Below are 24,257 nucleotides of genomic sequence, written 5' to 3'. Positions count from 1 at the left end.
GCAGCAAAGACAGTACTCTATGCGACAGCAGTGCACCGGGCAAGCGGGACACACTGAGCTTGCAGTGTAAACTCTCCCCATTGAGCAGCAGTAGGCTGTATCACGGGGCCCAGAGCTGTAAACTCTCCCCATTGAGCAGCAGTAGGCTGTATCACGGGGCCCAGAGCTGTAAACTCTCCCCATTGAGCAGCAGTAGGCTGTATCACGGGGACCAGAGCTGTAAACTCTCCCCATTGAGCAGCAGTAGGCTGTATGTATCATGGTGACCAGAGCTGTAAACTCTCCCCATTGAGCAGCAGTAGGCTGTATCATGGTGACCAGAGCTGTAAACTCTCCCCATTGAGCAGCAGTAGGCTGTATCATGGTGACCAGAGCTGTAAACTCTCCCCATTGGCTGTGAGACACACGATTTGACCCTCTTCTCACGCTCTCACGGCATCTCTCTTATATCTCACTCATAGAAAAATACTGCTTTTATTTTTCGAATTAGTTAATTGTATTGTCAGAGCGTTAACTTTTCAACTGTGCTCCAAATCGTAGCATCTGTGCCTGCAATTTAATATCACGAGCAGAACCTACAGACAGACCTCCAGTATGTTGTGGTTTGGTGATTGGCATTTAGGCTGTGGCATCGAGAAGGCAGCAGACAGACCTGTTGTGGTTTGGTGATTGGCATTTAGGCTGTGGCATCGAGAAGGCAGCAGACAGACCTGTTGTGGTTTGGTGATTGGCATTTAGGCTGTGGCATCGAGAAGGCAGCAGACAGACCTGTTGTGGTTTGGTGATTGGCATTTAGGCTGTGGCATCGAGAAGGCAGCAGACAGACCTGTTGTAGTTTGGTGATTGGCATTTAGGCTGTGGCAACGAGAAGGCAGCAGACAGACCTGTTGTGGTTTGGTGATTGGCATTTAGGCTGTGGCATCGAGAAGGCAGCAGACAGACCTGTTGTGGTTTGGTGATTGGCATTTAGGCTGTGGCATCGAGAAGGCAGCAGACAGACCTTCAGTATGTTGTAGCAGGGTAGTTGGGTGACCTGATTTTTAGATATGATTTGTAGATATGAAAATCGTTTAGTCAAACAGATTGTGAACCCAAAAGTGTACGTTTGGTTCTAGAGGACAAAAAATATACAAATAATTTGGTTAGGGTTTAGGGGCAGATTTATGTAATCTCGTTTTCAGGAGATTTTATTACCTACACCACACTATACTATAGTACACTACACCAGTCCTATGAACAATACACTATATTATATTATAGTACACTATACTACACTATAATATAGTACACTATACTATATTACACTACACTATATTACACTACACCAGTCCTCTGAACAATACATGACGGAGCAAGGTGCCCTTACAGTCCTCTGAACAATACATGATGGAGCAAGGTGCCCTTACAGTCCTCTGAACAATACATGATGGAGCAAGGTGCCCTTACAGTCCTCTGAACAATACATGATGGAGCAAGGTGCCCTTACAGTCCTCTGAACAATACATGATGGAGCAAGGTGCCCTTACAGTCCTCTGAACAATACATGACGGGGCAAGTATCCCTCCTTGTGTCTCCTCTCCTCCCTGTCTCCACTAATATCCCTCCTTCTCTCTCCTCCCTGTCTCTACTAATATCCCTCCTTCTCTCTCCTCCCTGTCTCTACTAATATCCCTCCTTCTCTCTCCTCTCCTCCCTGTCTCCACTAATATCCCTCCTTCTCTCTCCTCTCCTCCCTGTCTCCACTAATATCCCTCCTTCTCTCTCCTCTCCTCCCCGTCTCTACTAATATCCCTCCTTCTCTCTCCTCTCCTCCCTGTCTCTACTAATATCCCTCCTTCTCTCTCCTCTCCTCCCTGTCTCTACTAATATCCCTCCTTCTCTCTCCTCTCCTCTCCTCCCTGTCTCCACTAATATCCCTCCTTCTCTCTCCTCCCCGTCTCCACTAATATCCCTCCTTCTCTCTCCTCCCCGTCTCCACTAATATCCCTCCTTCTCTCTCCTCTCCTCCCTGTCTCTACTAATATCCCTCCTTCTCTCTCCTCTCCTCCCTGTCTCTACTAATATCTCTCCTTCTCTCTCCTCCCTGTCTCCACTAATATCCCTCCTTCTCTCTCCTCTCCTCCCTGTCTCTACTAATATCCCTCCTTCTCTCTCCTCCCTGTCTCCACTAATATCCCTCCTTCTCTCTCCTCTCCTCCCTGTCTCTACTAATATCCCTCCTTCTCTCTCCTCTCCTCCCTGTCTCCACTAATATCCCTCCTTCTCTCTCCTCTCCTCCCCGTCTCCACTAATATCCCTCCTTCTCTCTCCTCTCCTCCTTGTCTCTACTAATATCCCTCCTTCTCTCTCCTCTCCTCCCTGTCTCTACTAATATCTCTCCTTCTCTCTCCTCTCCTCCCCGTCTCTACTAATATCCCTCCTTCTCTCTCCTCTCCTCCCCGTCTCTACTAATATCCCTCCTTCTCTCTCCTCTCCTCCCCGTCTCCACTAATATCCCTCCTTCTCTCTCCTCCCTGTCTCCACTAATATCCCTCCTTCACTCTCCTCCGTGTCTCCACTAATATCCCTCCTTCTCTCTCCTCTCCTCCCTGTCTCCACTAATATCCCTCCTTCTCTCTCCTCCCTGTCTCCACTAATATCCCTCCTTCTCTCTCCTCCCCGTCTCCACTAATATCCCTCCTTCTCTCTCCTCCCTGTCTCCACTAATATCCCTCCTTCTCTCTCCTCCCCGTCTCTACTAATATCCCTCCTTCTCTCTCCTCTCCTCCCCGTCTCTACTAATATCCATCCTTCTCTCTCCTCTCCTCTCCTCCCTGTCTCCACTAATATCCCTCCTCCTCTCTCCTCTCCTCTCCTCTCCTCCCTGTCTCCACTAATATCCCTCCTTCTCTCTCCTTCTCTCTCCTTAATTTACTGAGCAACAATGTAAACATACATTCTTCCAAACAAGCTATTGTCCAATGGATTGATGATCATATTATGAGCAACAAGATCTGCTCTTTTAGTCTGCAAACGGTGTCAGTGGAGGAGGTGTTAAACCTTTTGAAGTCATTACCTGATGGGAAATCTACAGGTTATGATCTTATGGACATTTTTTTGCTTCGCTGTGCTGCTCCCCAGATTGCAGTTCCACTGAGATACATATTTAATTGGTCACTGGAAAAGGGGATGTTTGCAAATGTATGGAAGCATGCTAAACTTTGTCCTATTCCAAAAGACTGCAAAGAACCCGCTACTCCTGCCAATAGTCGACCAATTAGTCTACTCCCTACACTCAGTAAGATATTGGAGGGTATTGTGAGTAGACAAATATGGGAGTACATGGAAAATAATGATCTGATTACAGCCAATCAGCATGCTTATCGCAAAAATCATTCCACTACCACTGCATTGGTTGACATGACTGACCAGTGGCTCAATGCTATGGATAATGGCAAGTTTGTGGGGGTACTATTTTTAGATTTCAGTGCAGCATTTGATTTAGTGGATCATGAGATAATTTTGACAAAATTAATGCATTATGGTTTTAAGGAAGTAGCATTGAATTGGGTACAGTCATATCTAACTGACAGGAAACAGTCCACCTATATCAATGGTTCATTTTCTTCCCCTCATGCTTTAAACTGTGGAATACCGCAGGGCAGCTGCCTTGGGCCACTTCTTTATTTAATATATACCAATGACCTTTCCTATGCCCTAGCTGAAACTCAAGCTACTGTATTTGCAGATGATACTACAATTTATGCAGCAGGACAATCGGTTCAACAGGTACAGCAAGCTTTACAAGGAGATTTGGAGAATATTAGGGAGTGGGTTTGCCAGAATAAACTTGTTTTAAACACCAAGAAAACCAAAGTTATGTTGGTCTGTTCCACTAGGAAAAGGCCAAAACAGCATGGGATACAATTAAGTATGGGAGGAGTACAAATTGAAGAAGTGGCAGAAACCAAACTATTAGGAGTGCAGCTAGACAACTGCTTATCATGGTCATCTCAAATAACTAATCTATGTAAAAAAAATATTAAAACAGCATGCATAATCAGAAGGATAGCTAAATATTTACCAGGAAAAATTCTTAAGCAAATAACACAAGCTTTAATTGAGAGTCAAGTGAACTACTGTTCTGTGGTCTGGGGAAATGCATCATCAAGTGAAGTTAGGAGGCTGCAGATTGCACAGAACAAAGCAGCAAGGATTGTTTTACGGTGGAGATATGGTTTTTCTGTTGCAGTCATACGCAATGTTCTTGGTTGGTCATCAATCGACAAGATAATTGAAAAAAACATGCTTATTTTATTTCATAATATACATCATTTAAAACGGCCAAGTACAATTCACAACGGCAATCAGTTGGTAAGAGACAGACATTCCGTAAATACTAGGAATAGATTGTCCACCATCTATGCGTTATCCAGACAGAAAAGAGAAATAGGCAAAAGAACATTTCGATTTAGAGCAATAAAGAAATGGAATAAATTAACTGAGCAAACCAGAAACCTTTCAATATATACATTTAAACATTATTTTAAAACCATTTAAATATAATACACAGAAATGTTGTGGGATTACAGTAGATGAAGAATTCATATTTTTTAGATTGATTATTTATTTTTATTACGTTAGTATATTATGTATGTTTGTAATAGTGTTATATGTGAAAATGTGTTCGTATATAAATTGTATTTTAATATTTAAGGACTCTTGGAAGATTAGTCCAAATGGGGACTAAAAGAGATCCAAATAAAATCAAAATCAAAAATCTCCTCCCTGTCTCCACTAATATCCCTCCTTCTCTCTCCTCTCCTCCCCGTCTCTACTAATATCCCTCCTTCTCTCTCCTCTCCTCTCCTCCCTGTCTCCACTAATATCCCTCCTCCTCTCTCCTCTCCTCTCCTCTCCTCCCTGTCTCCACTAATATCCCTCCTTGTCTCTCCTCTCCTCCCTGTCTCCACTAATGTCCCTCCTTCTCGCCCTCTCTTCCAGATGCAGTTCATGCTGCTGTTCAGTAGGCAGGGGAAGCTACGTCTCCAGAAGTGGTATGTTCCTCTGTCTGATAAGGAGAAGAAGAAGATTACCAGAGAGCTGGTCCAGACCGTTCTGGCCAGGAAACCAAAGATGTGTTCATTTCTGGAGTGGAGAGACCTCAAGGTTGTTTACAAGAGGTGAGTAGAGATAGAGCTCAAGCACGTTGTTCCCTACGGTTGAATTCGGAAATTTACATACACTTCGGTTGGAGTCTTTAAAACTCGTTTTTCCAACCACTCCACAAATTTCTTGTTAACAAACTATTGTTTTGGCATGTCGGTTAGGACATCTACTTTGTGCATGACACAAGTCATTTTTCCAATAATTGTTTACAGACAGATTATTTCACTTATAATTCACTGTATCACAATTCCAGTGGGTCAGAAGTTTACATACACTAGGTTGACTGTGCCTTTAAACAGCTTGGAAAATTCCCGAAAATTATGTCATGGCTTTAGAAGCTTCTGATAGGCTAATTGACATCATTTGAGTCAATTGGAGGTGTACCTGTGGATGTATTTCAAGGCTTACCTTCAAACTCAGTGCCTCTTTGCTTGACATTATGGGAAAATCAAAAGAAATCAGCCAAGACCTCAGAAAAGATATTTAGGACCTCCACAAGTCTGGTTCATCTTTGGGAGCAATTTCCAAACGCCTGAATGTACCTCGTTCATCTGTACAAACAATAGTATGCAAGTATAAACACCATGGGACCACGCAGCGTCATACCACTCAGGAAGGAGAGGCGTTCTGTCTCCTAGAGATGAACGTACTTTGGTGCAAAAAGGTCAAAACAATCCCAGAACAACTGCAAAGGACCTTGTGAAGATGCTGAAGGAAACGGGTACAAAAGTATCTATATGCACAGTAAAACGAGTCCTATATCGACATAACCTGAAAGGCCGCTCAACAAGGAAGAAGCCACTGCTCCAAAACCGCCATAAAAAAGCCAGACTACGGTTTGCAAATACACACAGGGACAAAGATTGTACTTTTTGGAGAAATGTCCTCTGGTCTGATGAAACAAAAAATAACTTTTTGGCCATAATTACCATCGTTATGTTTGGAGGAAAAAAGGGGGAGGTTTGCAAGCCGAAGAACACCGTCCCAACCATGAAGCACGGGGGTGGCAGCATCATGTGTGGGGGTGCTTTGCTGCAGGAGGGACTGGTGCACTTCACAAAATAGATGGCATCATGACGTAGGAAAATTATGTGGATATATTGAAGCAACATCTCAAGACATCAGTCAGGAAGTTAAAGCTTAGTCGCAAATGGGTCTTCCAAATGGACAATTACCCCAAACAAACTTCCAAAGTTGTGGCAAAATGGCTGAAGGACAACAAAGTCAAGGTATTGGAGTGGCCATCACAAAGCCCTGACCTCAATCTTATAGAACATTGGTGGGAAAGGGCAGTGTGGAGTGCTATTGAGATTGCATCATCTGTGGATCTGTTGGGGCGGTATGTGAGTTGGAGTGGGTCTAGGGTTTCTGGGATGATGGTGTTGATGTGAGCTATGACTAGCCTTTCAAAGCACTTCATGGCTACCGACGTGAGTGCTACAGGCCGGTAGTCATTTAGGTAAGTTACCTTTGCTTTCTTGGGCCCAGGGACTATGGTGATCTGATTGAAATATGTCGGTATTACAGACTCGGTCAGGGAGAGGTTGAAAATGTCAGTGAAGAAAATTGCCAGTTGGTTCGCGCATGCTCTGATTGCACGTCCTGGTAATGTTGCTGTCCCCGCTGACTTGTGAATGTTGACCTGTTTAAAGGTCTTGATCACATCGGCTACGGAGAGTGTGATAACACAGTCGACTGGAACAGCTGGTGCTCTCATGCATGCTTCATTGTTGCTTCCCTGGAAGCGAGCAAAAAAGGCATTAGCTTGTCTGGTAAGCTCACGTCACTGGGCAGGTCGCTGCTGGGTTTCTCTTTGTAGTCCGTAATAGTTTGCAAGCCCTGCCACATCCAACGAGCGTCAGAGCTGGTGTTGTAGGATTCAATCTTAGGTCTGTATTGACACTTTGCCTGCTCTAGCCTTTAGCTCGGTGCGGATGTTGCCTGTAATCCTTGGCTTCTGGTTGGGATATGTACATATGGTCACTGTGGGGACGACGCTGTCGATGCACTTATTGATGAAGCCGATGACTGAGGTGGTGTACTCCTCAATGTCATTGGATGAATCCCAGAACATATTCCACTCTGTGCAGCAAAACAGTCCTATAGCGTAGCATCCGCTTCATCTGACCACTTCCGTATTGAGCGAGTCACTGGTACTTCCTGCTTTAATTTTAGCTTATAATCAGAAGGATAGAATTATGGTCAGATTTGCCAAATGGAGGGAGAGCTGTGTGTGGAGTAAAAGTGGTCTAGAGTTTTTTTTCCCTCTGGTTGCACGTGACATGCTGGTAGAAATGAGGTAAAACAGATTTAAGTTTGCCTGCATTAAAGTCCTCGGCCACTAGGAGCGCCGCTTCTGGATGAGCATTTTCTTGTTTACTTATGTCCTTATACAGCTGGTTGAGTGTGGTCTTGGTGGCAGCATCTGTTTGTGGTGGTAAATAGACGGCTACGAATATTATAGATAAATTCTCTTGGTAGATAGTGTGGTCTACAGCTTATCATGAGGTACTCAACCTCAGGCAAGCAATACCTCGAGACGCACCAGCTGTTATTGACAAATAGACACACACCCCCACCCCTCGTCTTACCAGATGTAGCTGCTCAGTGCATGGAAAACCCAGCCAGCTATATATTCTCTGAGTCTTCGTTCAGCCACGACTCGGTGAAACATAAGACATTACAGTTTTTAATGTCCCGTTGGTAGGATAGTCTCGATCATAGATCATCCAGTTTATTTTCCAGCGATTGCACGTTGGCCAATAGAACGGATGGTAAAGGCGGTTTACCCACTCGCTGACGAATTCTCAGAAGGCACCCCGACTTCCTGTATTTTTGTCTTTTCTTCATGCGGATGATGGGGATTTGGGCCTGGTCTTGGGGGAAGCAGTATATCCTTCGCGTCGGACTCATTAACGAAAAAAATCTTCGTCCAGTTCAAGGTTGGTAATCGCTGTTCTGATTTCTAGAAGGTCTTTTCGGTCAAAAGAGACGGTAGCAGCAACATTATGTACAAAATAAGTTACAAACAGAATAGCACAGTTGGTTTGGAGCCCGTAAAACGGCAGCCATCCCCTCCGGCGCCATTATGTAAAATACCAGTTTAAAGTCCAAAAGATGGCCCGTTACATATCCCCAATCCCCAATCACTACCCAGAGGCGTTGGAATATATTTTTTAGACCAGAGGAAAGAGTGCCTCTTACTGGCCCTTCACTTCCAGCAGCATCTGTTCTCTCATACAGGTACCCACCAGGACCGACCCTGCTCAGCTTCAGAGGCAAGTCAGCAGTGGCATGCTGCTGGTAGACATACGGTGCATCCGGAAAATATTCAGACCCCTTGACTTTTTCCACATTTTGTTAGGTTACAGTGTTGTTCTAAAAATGGATTAAATAAAACATTTTCCTCATCAATCTATTCACACTACCCCATAATGACAAAGCGAAAACGGGTTGTAATTTATTTTTGCAAATGTACACTACCGGTCAAAAGTTTTAGAACTCATTCAAGGGTTTTTCTTTATTTTTACTATTTTCTACATTGTAGAATAATAGTGAAGACATCAAAACTATGAAATAACACACGTGGAATCATGTAGTAACCAAAAAAGTGTTAAACAAATCAAAATATATTTAATATTTGCGATTCTTCAAATAGCTACCCTTTGCCTTGATGACAGCTTTGCACACTCTTGGCATTGTCTCAACCAGGTTCATGAGGTAGTCACCTGGAATGCATTTCAATTAACAGGTGTGCCTTGTTAAAAGTAAATTTGTGGAATTTCTTTCCTTCTTTATGCGTTTGAGCCAATCAGTTGTGATGTGATAAGGTAAGGGGGGGGGGGGGGTAAACAGAAGTTAGCCCTATTTGGTGAAAGACTAAGTCCATATTATGGCAAGAACAGCTCAAATAAGCAAAGAGAAATGACAGTCCATCATTGCTTTAACTTCTTTGGGCTAGGGGGCAGTATTTTCACATCCGGATAAAAAACGTACCCGATTTAATCTGGTTACGACTCCTGCCCAGTAACTAGAATATGCATATAATTATTGGCTTTGGATAGAAAACACCCTAAAGTTTCTAAAACTGTTTGAATGGTGTCTGTGAGTATAACAGAACTCCAATGGCAGGCAAAAACCTGAGAAGATTTAATGCAGGAAGTGGCCTGTCTGACAAGGTGTTGTTGTTCTTGCTTCTGTTTATTGAAGAGTCAGGATCTTAGCTGTAACGTGACACTTCCTACGGCTCCAATAGGCTCTCAGAGCCCGGGAAAAACCTGAACGATGACGAGGCAGCCTCTGGCTGAAACACATTATCGCCTTTTCCAAGTGGCCCATCAGAGGACAATGGAATTAGGCGCGTGCCCGATTCGACCCCGTGCAGTATTTTCCTTCGGCTGTTTACCTAATTGCAGATTCCCGGTCGGAATATTATCGCTTTTTTACGAGAAAAATGGCATAAAAATTGATTTTAAACAGCGGTTGACATGCTTCGAAGTACGGTAATGAAATATTTAGAAATCTTTTGTCACGAAATGCGCCGTGTGCGCGACCGTTATTTACCATTGGGATAGTGTCTAGAACGCACGAACAAAACGTCGCTGTTGGAACATAACTATGGATTATTTGGGACCAAACCTACATTTGTTATTGAAGTAGAAGTCCTGGGAGTGCATTCTGACGAAGAACAGGAAAGGTAAGACCATTTTTGTTATAGTAAATGTGATTTTGGTGAAGGCTAAACTTGCCGGGTGTCTAAATAGCTAGCCCTGTGATGCCGGGCTATCTACTCAGAATATTGCAAAATGTGCTTCATCCGAAAAGCTATTTTAAAATCGGACATATCGAGTGCATAGAGGAGTAATGTATCTATAATTCTTAAAATACTTGTTATGCTTTTTGTGAATGTTTATCGTGAGTAATTTAGTAAATTGTTAGTAAATTCCCCGGAAGTTTGCGGGGGGTATGCTAGTTCTGAACGTCACATGCTAATGTAAAAAGCTGGTTTTTGATATAAATATGAACTTGATTGAACAAAACATGCACCCAGAGTTACCTCTGCTGCAGAAGACAAGTTCATTAGGGTTAACAGCATCAGAAATTGCAGCCCAAATAAATGCTTCACAGAGTTCAAGTAACAGACACATCAACATCAACTGTTCAGAGGAGACTGCGTGAATCAGGCCTTCATGGTTGAATTGCTGCAAATAAACCACTACTAAAGGACACCAATAAGAAGAAGAGACTCACCTGCATGAAGAAACATGAGCAATGGACATTAGATCGGTGACAATTTGTCCTTTGGTCTGGAGTCCAAATTGGAGATTTTTGGTTTCAACTGCCGTGTTTTTGTGAGATGCGGTGTGGGTGAAGGGATGATCTCTGCATGTGTGGTTCCCACCGTGAAGCATGGAGGAGGAGGTGTGATGGTGTGGGGGTGCTTTCCTGGTGACACTGTGATTTATTTAGAATTCAAGGCACACTTAACCAGCATGGCTACCACAGCATTCTGCAGCGATACGCCATCCCATCTGGTTTGGTCTTAGTGGGACTATCATTTGTTTTTCAACAGGACAATGACCCAACACACCTCCAGGCTGTGTAAGGGCTATTTGACCAAGAAGGAGAGTGATGAGTGCTGCATCAGATGACCTGGCCTCCACAATCACCCGCCCTCAACCCAATTGAGATGGTTTGGGATGAGTCGGACCGCAGAGTGAATTAAATGCAGCGAACAAGTGCTCAGCATATGTGGGAACTCCTTCAAGACTGTTGGAAAAGCATTCCAGGTGAAGCTGGTTGAGAGAATGCCAAGAGTGTTGTGGTGGATGAATCAGAATTAGTTGGGTAACATAGATAATGAACATGTCTTATCTGCATAATATGTTGATGTGATATACTTGTTATTAGAATGTATCCCTTTGGACTCTGGTGTTGGCAGTTGCACTTCTTCCCTCAGCTGGGGCTCAGTCACCTGGGGCTCAGTCACCTGGGACCCAGAGAGGGGAGAGGTCAGGCCTGTATTTTACATGTCTCTGGTGCTATGCAGAATATCAGAAAGGGAAGAGGACAGGATGGAACATTGTCTTCATATGTGAATGTGCCTTTACTTATTCTTAAACCATGTGAAGGGATGGCGTGATTAAGGGGGAACAAATTACTTGTTTCCACAATGTCTGTGTGCAAGTCACTCCCTCCTTTGGCATTGGGGGAAGGTGTATGGCAGTGTCTGGAACCATTGAATGTCCTCTCTGATGTTGCACTTATCCTGGGATAGTGTATGACTTAGAGGCTCACTCCCCTCAGTGAGCTTGTCCAGGAGAGGGGTCAAGAAGGGGTTTTACTTGAGATGGGAGTATCTAGAGTTGACAATTGATTTATGCCATTGGATGAGTTGGTGTTTTTGTGCTAGGAGTAACAGGTACAAGATAGCAACCTCGTCTTAGGGACCAAACGGAACGATCATTTATAGCGAATGTTATCTGGCTACGGGCTACTACTTTCTCATTTATAAAGTTTCACTTTGTGAACTGTTCCTAATATCTGTGGTTTATGTCGACTAGGGGGTGGATCTTTGCTATAAAATATCTCAGTAGCCATTGTTTTATCACTCTCAACAGTTCATTAGAAATAGGGAATCGTTGAAAGTCAATGCTTTTGCAAAGCTCTTATTATTAAAGATGTAGTTTAAGTGTAACTCTGACTGGTGTGTAAAGTTTGTAACTCTCCTCATTAGATAATAAAGAAATTAATGTGTTATTTCAGTTTTGATGTCTTCGCTATTATTCTACACACATTCAAAACAACGCAGGAGTGGCTTCGGGACAAGTCTCTGAATGCTGACGAGAGAGGAGAGAAGAGGCAGAGGATAGGAGAGGGGAGAGGCAGATGAGGGGAGAGGCAGAGGAGAGTCAGATGAAGGGAGAGGAGAGTCAGATGAAGGGAGAGGAGAGTCAGATGAAGGGAGAGGCAGGGAGGAGAGGGGAGAGGAGAACAGGGGAGTGGAGAGGTAGAGGGGATGAGGAGAGGCAGAGGGGAGAATAGAGGGAAGAGGGGAGGAGGACAGGGGAGAGGAGAGGCAGAGGGAAGAGGGGAGGAGGACAGGGGAGGGGAGAGGCAGAGGAGAGTCAGATGAAGGGAGAGGCAGGGAGGAGAGGGGAGAACAGGGGAGTGGAGAGGTAGAGGGGATGAGGAGAGGGAGAGGCAGAGGGAAGAGGGGAGGAGGACAGGGGAGGGGAGAGTCAGATGAAGGGAGAGGCAGGGAGGAGAGGGGAGAACAGGGGAGTGGAGAGGTAGAGGGGATGAGGAGAGGGAGAGGCAGAGGGGCAGGGAGGAGGACAGGGGAGAGGAGAACAGGGGAGAGGTAGAGGGGAGAGGGAGAGGCAGAGGGGAGAATAGATTGAGGAGGACAGGGGAGTGGCAGAGCGGAGAAGAGGAGTGGAGGAGAGGGGAAGGGAGAGTCAGAGGAGAGGGGAGAGAGTGACAGACAGAGCTTTGCCAACAGTGTCATAGCAACTCCATCCCTCTCACCTCCTTCACCTCCACAGACTCAGCTCTGTCCTGTCACCTCCACAGACTCGGCTCTGTCCTGTCACCTCCACAGACTCGGCTCTGTCCTGTCACCTCCACAGACTCGGCTCTGTCCTGTCACCTCCACAGACTCGGCTCTGTCCTGTCACCTCCACAGACTCGGCTCTGTCCTGTCACCTTGACAGACTCGGCTCTGTCCTGTCATCTCCACAGACTCGGCTCTGTCCTGTCATCTCCACAGACTCGGCTCTGTCCTGTCATCTCCACAGACTCGGCTCTGTCCTGTCACCTCCACAGACTCGGCTCTGTCCTGTCACCTCCACAGACTCGGCTCTGTCCTATCCCCTCCACAGACTCGGCTCTGTCCCCTCCACAGACTCGGCCCTGTCCTGTCACCTCCACAGACGCGGCCCTGTCCTGTCACCTCCACAGACTCGGCCCTGTCCTGTCACCTCCACAGACTCTGCCCTGTCCTGTCACCTCCACAGACTCGGCTCTGTCCTGTCACCTCCACAGACTCAGCTCCTATGTTGTTATTCTGTTTCTGCTGTGCCATGGAGGACCAGGACACCAAGCTGTGTTATTAACAGGCGTGTGTGTGTGTGTGTGTGTGTGTGTGTGTGTGTGTGTGTGTGTGTTTCAGGTATGCCAGCCTGTATTTCTGCTGTGCCATAGAGAACCAGGACAACGAGCTGATCACACTAGAGATCATCCACAGATATGTGGAACTACTGGATAAGTACTTTGGCAGTGTACGTATCTATCTACTCCCCATTCCCTACTTCCTACTCTTTACTTCCTATTCCCTGCTATCTATTCCCCATTCCCTACTCTTTACTCCCTACTCACTACTATCTACTCTCTACTCTCTATTCCCTATTCCCCATTCCCTACTTCCTACTCTTTACTTCCCATTCCCTACTATCTACTCCCCACTCCCTTGTTCCTATTCCCTACTCTTTACTCCCTATTCCCCACTCCCTATTCCCTACTCCCTACTATCTACTCTCTTTTCCCTACTATCTACTCTCTAATCCCTACTCCCCACTATCTACTCTCTATTCCCTACTATCTACTCTCTATTCCCTACTATCTACTCTCTATTCCCTACTATCTACTCTCTTTTCCCTACTATCTACTCTCTATTCCCTACTATCTACTCTCTATTCCCTACTATCTACTCTCTATTCCCTACTATCTACTCTCTATTCCCTACTATCTACTCTCTATTCCCTACTATCTACTCTCTTTTCCCTACTATCTACTCTCTAATCCCTACTCCCCACTATCTACTCTCTATTCCCTACTATCTACTCTCTATTCCCTACTATCTACTCTCTATTCCCTACTATCTACTCTCTTTTCCCTACTATCTACTCTCTAATCCCTACTCCCCACTATCTACTCTCTATTCCCTACTATCTACTCTCTATTCCCTACTATCTACTCTCTATTCCCTACTCTCTACTCCCTATTCCCTATTCCCTACTCTCTATTCCCCACTCCCTACTATCTACTCTCTATTCCCTACTCGTTACTCCCTATTCCCTACTATCTACTCTCTATTCCCCACTATCTACTCTCTATTCCTTACTATCTACTCTCTATTCCCTACTCCCTACTATCTACTATCTATTCCCTACTCTATTTTCTCTACTCTCTATTCCCTACTCCCTATTCCCCACTATCTACTCTCTATTCCCTATTCCCTATTCCCCACTATCTATTCTCTATTCCCTACTCCCTATTCCCCACTCCCTACTCTCTATTTCCTACTCTTTACTCCCTATTCCCCATTCCCTACTATCTAATCTCTATTCCCCAGTATCTACTCTTTATTCCCTATTCCCTACTATCTACTCTCTATTCCCCACTATCTACTCTCTATTCCCTACTCCCTATTCCCCACTATCTACTCTGTATTCCCTACTCCCTATTCCCCATTCCCTACTATCTACTCTATTCCCTACTCTTTACTCCCTATTCCCTACTATCTACTCTCTATTCCCTACTCCCTATTCCCTACTATCTACTCTCTATTCCCTACTCTCTACTCCCTATTCCCCATTCCCTACTCTCTTTTCTCTACTATCTACTCTCTATTCCCTACTCCTTACTATCTACTCTTTATTCCCTATTCCCTACGATCTACTCTTTATTCCCTACTATCTACTCTCTATTCCCTACTCCCTATTCCCCATTCCCTACTATCTACTCTATTCCCTACTATCTACTCCCTATTCCCTACTATCTACTCTCTATTCCCTACTATCTACTCTCTATTCCCTACTCTTTACTCCCTATTCCCCATTCCCTACTATCTACTCTCTATTCCCTACTATCTATTCCCTGTTCCCTACTATCTACTCTCTATTCCCTACTCTTTACTCTCCATTCCCTACTATCTACTCTCTATTCCCTACTATCTACTCTTTATTCCCTACTATCTCCTCTCTATTCCCTACTATCTACTCCCTATATCTACTCTCTGTTCCCTACTCCCTACTATCTACTCTCTATTCCCTACTATCTACTCTCTACTCCCTATTCCCTACTATCTACTCTTTATTCCCTACTATCTACTCTCTATTCCCTACTATCTCCTCTCTATTCCCTACTATCTACTCCCTATATCTACTCTCTGTTCCCTACTCCCTACTATCTACTCTCTATTCCCTACTATCTACTCTTTATTCCCTACTATCTACTCTCTACTCCCTATTCCCTACTATCTACTCCCTATTCCCTACTATCTACTCTCTATTCCCTACTCCCTATTCCCCATTCATTTACATTTACATTTAAGTCATTTAGCAGACGCTCTTATCCAGAGCGACTTACAAATTGGTGCATTCACCTTATGATATCCAGTGGAACAACCACTTTACAATAGTGCATCTAAATCTTTTGGGGGGGGGGGTTAGAAGGATTACTTTATCCTATCCTAGGTATTCCTTAAAGAGGTGGGGTTTCAGGTGTCTCCGGAAGGTGGTGATTGACTCCGCTGTCCTGGCGTTGTGAGGGAGCTTGTTCCACCATTGGGGTGCCAGAGCAGCGAACAGTTTTGACTGGGCTGAGCGGGAACTGTGCTTCCTCAGAGGTAGGGAGGCGAGCAGGCCAGAGGTGGATGAACGCAGTGCCCTTGTTTGGGTGTAGGGCCTGATCAGAGCCTGAAGGTACGGAGGTGCCGTTCCCCTCACAGCTCCGTAGGCAAGCACCATGGACTTGTAGCGGATGCGAGCTTCAACTGGAAGCCAGTGGAGAGAGCGGAGGAGCGGGGTGACGTGAGAGAACTTGGGAAGGTTGAACACCAGACGGGCTGCGGCGTTCTGGATGAGTTGTAGGGGTTTAATGGCACAGGCAGGGAGCCCAGCCAACAGCGAGTTGCAGTAATCCAGACGGGAGATGACAAGTGCCTGGACTAGGACCTGCGCCGCTTCCTGTGTGAGGCAGGGTCGTACTCTGCGAATGTTGTAGAGCATGAACCTACAGGATCGGGTCACCGCCTTGATGTTAGTGGAGAACGACAGGGTGTTGTCCAGGGTCACGCCAAGGTTCTTAGCACTCTGGGAGGAGGACACAAGGGAGTTGTCAACCGTGATGGTGAGATCATGGAACGGGCAGTCCTTCCCCGGGAGGAAGAGCAGCTCCGTCTTGCCGAGGTTCAGCTTGAGGTGGTGATCCGTCATCCACACTGATATGTCTGCCAGACATGCAGAGATGCGATTCGCCACCTGGTTATCAGAAGGGGGAAGATGAATTGTGTGTCGTCTGCGTAGCAATGATAGGAGAGACCATGTGAGGATATGACCGAGCCAAGTGACTTGGTGTATAGTGAGAATAGGAGAGGGCCTAGAACAGAGCCCTGGGGGACACCAGTGGTGAGAGCACGTGGTGCGGAGACAGATTCTCGCCACGCCACCTGGTAGGAGCGACCTGTCAGGTAGGACGCAATCCAAGCGTGGGCCGCGCCGGAGATGCCCAGCTCGGAGAGGGTGGAGAGGAGGATCTGATGGTTCACAGTATCAAAGGCAGCAGATAGGTCTAGAAGGAGAGAGAGTTAGAGAGCAGAGGAGAGAGAGTTAGCTTTAGCAGTGCGGAGAGCCTCCGTGACACAGAGAAGAGCAGTCTCAGTTGAATGCCCAGTCTTGAAACCTGACTGATTAGGATCAAGAAGGTCATTCTGAGAGAGATAGCAGGAGAGCTGGCCAAGGACGGCACGTTCAAGAGTTTTGGAGAGAAAAGAAAGAAGGGATACTGGTCTGTAGTTGTTGATATCGGAGGGATCGAGTTTAGGTTTTTTCAGAAGGGGTGCAACTCTCGCTCTCTTGAAGACGGAAGGGACGTAGCCAGCGGTCAAGGATGAGTTGATGAGCGAGGTGAGGTAGGGGAGAAGGTCTCCGGAAATGGTCTGGAGAAGAGAGGAGGGGATAGGGTCGAGTGGGCAGGTTGTTGGGCGGCCGGCCGTCACGAGACGCGAGATTTCATCTGGAGAGAGAGGGGAGAAAGAGGTCAAAGCACAGGGTAGGGCAGTGTGAGCAGGACCAGCGGTGTCGTTTGGCTTAGCAAACGAGGATCGGATGTCATCAGCCTTCTTTTCAAAATGGTTGACGAAGTCATCCGCAGAGAGAGAGGAGGGGGGGGGAGGAGGATTCAGGAGGGAGGAGAAGGTAGCAAAGAGCTCCCTAGGGTTAGAGGCAGATGTTTGGAATTTAGAGTGGTAGAAAGTGGCTTTAGCAGCAGAGACAGAAGAGGAAAATGTAGAGAGGAGGGCGTGAAAGGATGCCAGGTCCGCAGGGAGGCGAGTTTTCCTCCATTTCCGCTCGGCTGCCCGGAGCCCTGTTCTGTGAGCTCGCAGTGAGTCGTAGAGCCACGGCGCAGGAGTGGAGGACCGAGCCGGCCTGGAGGATAGGGGACAGAGAAAATCAAAGGATGCAGAAAGGGAGGAGAGGAGGGTTGAGGAGGCAGAATCAGGAGGTAGGTTGGAGAAGGTTTGAGCAGAGGGAAGAGATGATAGGATGGAAGAGGAGAGAGTAGCGGGAGAGAGAGAGCGAAGGTTGGGACGGCGCAATACCATCCGAGTAGGGGCAGAGTGAGAAGTGTTGGATGAGAGCGAGAGGGAAAAGGATACAAGGTAGTGGTCGGAGACTTGGAGGGGAGTTGCAATGAGATTAGTGGAAGAACAGCATCTAGTAAAGATGAGGTCAAGCGTATTGCCTGCCTTGTGAGTAGGGGGGGAAGGTGAGAGGGTGAGGTCAAAAGAGGAGAGGAGTGGAAAGAAGGAGGCAGAGAGGAATGAGTCAAAGGTAGACGTGGGGAGGTTAAAGTCACCCAGAACTGTGAGAGGTGAGGCATCCTCAGGGAAGGAACTTATCAAGGCATCAAGCTCATTGATGAACTCTCCAAGGGAACCTGGAGGGCGATAAATGATAAGGATGTTAAGCTTGAAAGGGCTGGTAACTGTGACAGCATGGAATTCAAATGAGGAGATAGACAGATGGGTCAGGGGAGAAAGAGAGAATGTCCACTTGGGAGAGATGAGGATTCCAGTGCCACCACCCCCGCTGGCTCGATGCTCTAGGGGTATGCGAGAACACGTAGGCAGACGAGGAGAGAGCAGTAGGAGTAGCAGTGTTATCTGTGGTAATCCATGTTTCCGTCAGCGCCAGGAAGTCTAGGGACTGGAGGGTAGCATAGGCTGAGATGAACTCAGCCTTGTTGGCCGCAGACCGGCAGTTCCAGAGGCTGCCGGAGACCTGGAACTCCACGTGGGTCGTGCGCGCTGGGACCACCAGGTTAGAGTGGCAGCGGCCACGCGGTGTGAAGCGTTTGTATGGCCTGTGCAGAGGGGAGAGAACAGGGATAGACAGACACATAGTTGACAAGCTACAGAAGAGGCTACGCTAATGCAAAGGAGATTGGAATGACAAGTGGACTACACGTCTCGAATGTTCAGAAAGTTAAGCTTACGTTGCGAAAATCTTATTGACTAAAATGACAAATGCTAGCTAACTAACACAACACTACACTAATCAAGTCGTTCCGTTGTAATGTAATAGTTTCTACAATGCTGCTAGTCGGTAGAGGTTGGCTATTATACAAAAGCAACTTTGTAGCTAGCTAACATAACATAACACTAATCAAGACGTTCCTTTGTAATGTATTTAGTTTCTACAATGCTGCTCGTCGGTAATAGTTGGCTAGGTATGGAACAATGGCGTCGCGGGGACGGAAATAGCTGGCTAGCTAACCTAGCTAACCTCGATAATTACTAAACTACACAATTATCAAGCTATGACAAAGACAGCTATGTAGCTAGCTAGCTAACACTGCACTAGTCAAATCGTTCCGTTGTAATGTATTAGTATCTACAGCGCTGCTAGTCGGTAACGGTTGGCTAGCTAGCAGTGTTGACTAGCTAGCAGCTAGCAGTGTTGACTACGTTAGGAGGACGAAAAAATAGCTAGCCTCGGTAATTACTCTAATTACTCTAAACTACACAATTATCTTTGATAGCTAAGAAAAATTGCTCAGATCAAACAAACCAAACCGTTGTAATGTAAAGAAGTGTAATATTACCTGTGGAGCGAAGCGAAGTGCGACTGCTCGCTCCGGACCGGCGGACCGGCGGACCATTCCCTACTATCTACTCTCTATTCCCTACTATCTACTCTCTATTCCCTACTATCTACTCCATATTCCCTACTATCTACTCCCTACTATCTACTCCCTATTCCTTACTATCTACTCTCTATTCCCTACTCTTTACTCCCTATTCCCCATTCCATACTATCTACTCTCTATTCCCTACTCTTTACTCCCTATTCCCTACTATATACTCCCTATTCCCTACTATCTCCTCTCTATTCCCTACTCTTTACTCCCTATTCCCCACTCCCTACTATCTAATCCCTATTCCCTATTCCCCATTCCATACTATTTACTCTCTATTCCCTACTCTTTACTCCCTATTCCCTATTCCCTACTCTCTACTCTCTATTCCCTATTCCCTACTATCTACTCTCTATTCCCTACTATCTCCTCTCTATTCCCTACGCTTTACTCCCTATTCCCCACTCCCTACTATCTAATCCCTATTCCCTACTCTTTACTCTCTATTCCCTACTCTTTACTCTCTATTCCCTACTCCCTATTCCCCACTATCTACTCTCTATTCCCTACTATCTACTCTCTATTCCCTACTATCTAATCTCTATTCCCTACTCTCTACTCCCTAATCTATTTTCCCTACTCTCTATTCCCTACGCTTTACTCTCTATTCCCTACTCCTTACTATCTACTCTCTATTCCCTACTATCTACTTTCTATTCCCTACTATCTAATCTCTATTCCCTATTCCCTACTATCTAATCTCTATTCCCTACTCTCTACTCCCTAATCTATTTTCCCTACTCTCTATTCCCTACTCCTTACTATCTACTCTTTATTCCCTACTATCTACTCTCTATTCCCTACTCCCTACGATCTACTCTCTATTCCCTACTATTTACTCTCTATTCCCTACTCCTTACTATCTACTCTCTATTCCCTATTCCCTACGATCTACTCTCTATTCCCTACTCTTTACTCTCTATTCCCTACTATCTACTATATTCCCTACTATCTACTCCCTATTCCCTACTATCTACTCTCTATTCCCTACTCTTTACTCCCTATTCCCCATTCCCTACTATCTACTCTCTATTCCCTACTATCTACTCCCTATTCCCTACTATCTACTCTCTATTCCCTACTCTTTACTCCCAATTCCCTGTTCCCTACTATCTACTCTCTATTCCCTACTCTTTACTCTCCATTCCCTACTATCTACTCTCTATTCCCTACTATCTACTCTCTATTCCCTACTATCTCCTCTCTATTCCCTACTATCTACTCCCTATATCTACTCTCTGTTCCCTACTCCCTACTATCTACTCTCTATTCCCTACTATCTACTCTTTATTCCCTACTCCCTACTCCCTATTCCCTATTCCCTACTATCTACTCTCTATTCCCTACTCCCTATTCCCCATTCCCTACTATCTACTCTCTACTCCCTATGCCCTACTCCCTATTCCCTATTCCCTACTATCTAATCCCTATTCCTTACTATCTACTCTCTATTCCCTACTCTTTACTCCCTATTCCCCACTCCCTACTATCTAATCCCTATTCCCTATTCCCCATTCCATACTATTTACTATCTATTCTCTACTCTCTATTCCCTACTATCTACTCTCTATTCCCTACTATCTACTCTCTATTCCCTACTATGTACTCCCTATTCCCTATTCCCTACTATCTACTATCTATTCCCTACTCTTTACTCCCTATTCCCTACTATATACTCCCTATTCCCTACTATCTCCTCTCTATTCCCTACTCTTTACTCCCTATTCCCCACTCCCTACTATCTAATCCCTATTCCCTATTCCCTATTCCCTACTCTTTACTCCCTATTCCCTACTCTCTACTCTCTATTCCCTATTCCCTACTATCTACTCTCTATTCCCTACTATCTCCTCTCTATTCCCTACGCTTTACTCCCTATTCCCCACTCCCTACTATCTATTCCCTATTCCCCATTCCATACTATTTACTCTCTATTCCCTACTATCTACTCTATATTCCCTACTCTTTACTCCCTATTCCCTACTATCTACTCTCTATTCCCTACTCCCTATTCCCCACTATCTACTCTCTATTCCCTACTATCTCCTCTCTATTCCCTACTATCTACTCTCTATTCCCTACTCCTTACTATCTACTCTTTGTTCCCTATTCCCTTCGATCTATTCTTTATTCCCTACGATCTACTCTCTATTCTCTACTATCTACTCTCTATTCCCTACTCCCTATTCCCCATTCCCTACTATCTACTCTATTCCCTACTATCTACTCTATTCCCTACTATCTCCTCTCTATTCCCTACTCTTTACTCCCTATTCCCTACTATCTACTCCCTATTCCCTACTATCTCCTCTCTATTCCCTACTCTTTACTCCCTATTCCCCACTCCCTACTATCTCCTCTCTATTCCCTACTATCTACTCTCTATTCCCTACTCCTTACTATCTACTCTTTACTCCCTATTCCCCACTCCCTACTATCTACTCTCTATTCCCTACTATCTCTTCTCTATTCCCTACTATCTACTCTCTATTCCCTACTATCTACTCCCTATTCCCTACTATCTACTCTCTATTCCCTACTATCTACTCTTTACTCCCTATTCCCTACTATCTACTCTCTATTCCCTACTATCTACTCTCTATTCCCTACTATCTACTCTCTATTCCCTACTATCTACTCTTTATTCCCTATTCCCTACGATCTACTCTTTATTCCCTACGATCTACTCTCTATTCCCTACTATCTACTCCCTACTATCTACTATCTATTCCCCACTATCTACTATCTATTCCCTACTATCTACTATCTATTCCCTACTATCTCCTCTCTATTCCCTACTATCTCCTCTCTATTCCCTACTATCTACTCCCTATATCTACTCTCTATTCCCTACTATCTACTCTCTATTCCCTACTATCTACTCCATATTCCCTACTATCTACTCCCTACTATCTACTCCCTATTCCATACTATTTACTCTCTATTCCCTACTATCTACTCTCTATTCCCTACTCTTTACTCTTCATTCCCTACTATCTACTCTCTATTCCCTATTCCCTACTATCTACTCTCTATTCCCTACTATCTCCTCTCTATTCCCTACGCTTTACTCCCTATTCCCCACTCCCTACTATCTAATCCCTATTCCCCATTCCATACTATTTACTCTCTATTCCCTACTCTTTACTCCCTATTCCCTATTCCCTACTATCTACTCTCTATTCCCTATTCCCTACTATCTACTCTCTATTCCCTACTATCTCCTCTCTATTCCCTACGCTTTACTCCCTATTCCCCACTCCCTACTATCTAATCCCTATTCCCCATTCCATACTCTCTATATTCTACTCTTTACTCCCTATTCCCTACTATCTACTCTCTATTCCCTACTCCCTATTCCCCACTATCTACTCTCTATTCCCTACTCTTTACTCCCTATTCCCTAGTCTTTACTCCCTATTCCCTACTATCTACTCTCTATTCCCTACTCTGTACTCCCTATTCCCTTTTCCCTACTATCTACTCTCTATTCCCTACTATCTACTCTCTTTTCCCTACTCTTTACTCTCTACTCTCTATTCCCCACTATCTACTCTCTATTCATTACTATCTACTCTCTATTCCCTATTCCCTACTCCCTATTCCCCATTCCCTACTATCTAATCCCTATTCCCCATTCCATACTATCTACTCTCTATTCCCTACTCCCTATTCTCCATTCCATACTATCTAATCCCTATTCCCCATTCCCTACTCTCTATTCCCTACTATCTACTCTCTATTCCCTACTCTTTACTCCCTATTCCCCATTCCCTACTCTCTATTCCCTATTCCCTACTCTCTACTCTCTATTCCCTACTCTCTATTCTCTACTCTCTATTCCCTATTCGTGTGTTCTGACCGACATTGTGCTACCTTTGTTTCAGTTTAATTTGGGAAGGCCTACTTTATCCTGTGCTTGTGTGTGTGTGTGTGCGCAGTGGTGTAAAGTACTTCAATAAAGTACTACCGTAATTTCCGGACTATTAAGCGCACCTGAATATAAGCCGCACCCACTGAATTTTTACAAAATTATTATTTTGAACATAAATAAGCCGCACATGTCTATAAGCCGCAGGTGCCTACCGGTACATTGAAACAAATTAACTTTACACAGGCTTTAACGAAACACGGCTTGTAACAAAAATAAATAGGCTTTAACGAAACACGGCTTGTAACAAAAATAAATAGGCTTTAAACGAAACACGGCTTGTAACAAAAATAAGTAGGCTTTAACGAAACACGGCTTGTAACAAAAAATAAAAAATGTACAGTGTTTTGTCTAGGCCTATCTAGGCCTATCTAGGGTTATCTAGGGTTATCTAGGCCTATCTAGGGTTATCTAGGGTTATCTAGGCCTATCTAGGGTTATCTAGGGTTATCTAGGCCTATCTAGGCCTATCTAGGCCTATCTAGGCCTATCTAGGGTTATCTAGGCCTATCTAGGGTTATCTAGGGTTATCTAGGCCTATCTAGGCCTATCTAGGCCTATCTAGGGTTATCTAGGGTTATCTAGGCCTATCTAGGGTTATCTAGGGTTATCTAGGCCTATCTAGGGTTATCTAGGCCTATCTAGGCCTATCTAGGGTTATCTAGGCCTATCTAGGCCTATCTAGGCCTATCTAGGCCTATCTAGGGTTATCTAGGCCTATCTAGGGTTATCTAGGCCTATCTAGGCCTATCTAGGCCTATCTAGGGTTATCTAGGCCTATCTAGGCCTATCTAGGGTTATCTAGGCCTATCTAGGCCTATCTAGGGTTATCTAGGCCTATCTAGGGTTATCTAGGGTTATCTAGGGTTATCTAGGCCTATCTAGGGTTATCTAGGCCTATCTAGGGTTATCTAGGCCTATGTTAGTCAACATGTTTCTTCTACACACATTTTTACATTTGACATTTTAGTAATTA

At 45.0% G+C, this 24,257-nt stretch overlaps 1 protein-coding gene across 2 annotated transcripts in view; it reads left to right on the top strand.

Moving 5' to 3' along the window:
• Window positions 1-24,257, top strand: part of LOC115183231 (AP-1 complex subunit sigma-2-like) — a 44,493-nt gene that overhangs the window by 4,612 nt on the left and 15,624 nt on the right. Inside the window, exons 2-4 of one of the 2 annotated variants that reach the window (XM_029744571.1) lie at window positions 4,984-5,162; window positions 13,322-13,434; window positions 17,212-17,223. In XM_029744571.1, coding sequence (XP_029600431.1) covers window positions 4,984-5,162; window positions 13,322-13,434; window positions 17,212-17,216 — 297 coding nt within the window. In that variant the 3' untranslated portion in view covers window positions 17,217-17,223. Of the gene's footprint in view, window positions 1-4,983; window positions 5,163-13,321; window positions 13,435-17,211; window positions 17,224-24,257 lie in introns of those variants that run through there. The other variant, XM_029744570.1, reaches the window with a different exon arrangement.

This window comes from Salmo trutta, unplaced genomic scaffold (genome assembly GCF_901001165.1).
Source record: "Salmo trutta unplaced genomic scaffold, fSalTru1.1, whole genome shotgun sequence".
Taxonomy (NCBI): domain Eukaryota; kingdom Metazoa; phylum Chordata; class Actinopteri; order Salmoniformes; family Salmonidae; genus Salmo; species Salmo trutta.
Note: the sequence above shows the minus strand (reverse complement) of the source record. Positions and strands in the feature narration are given on the sequence as shown.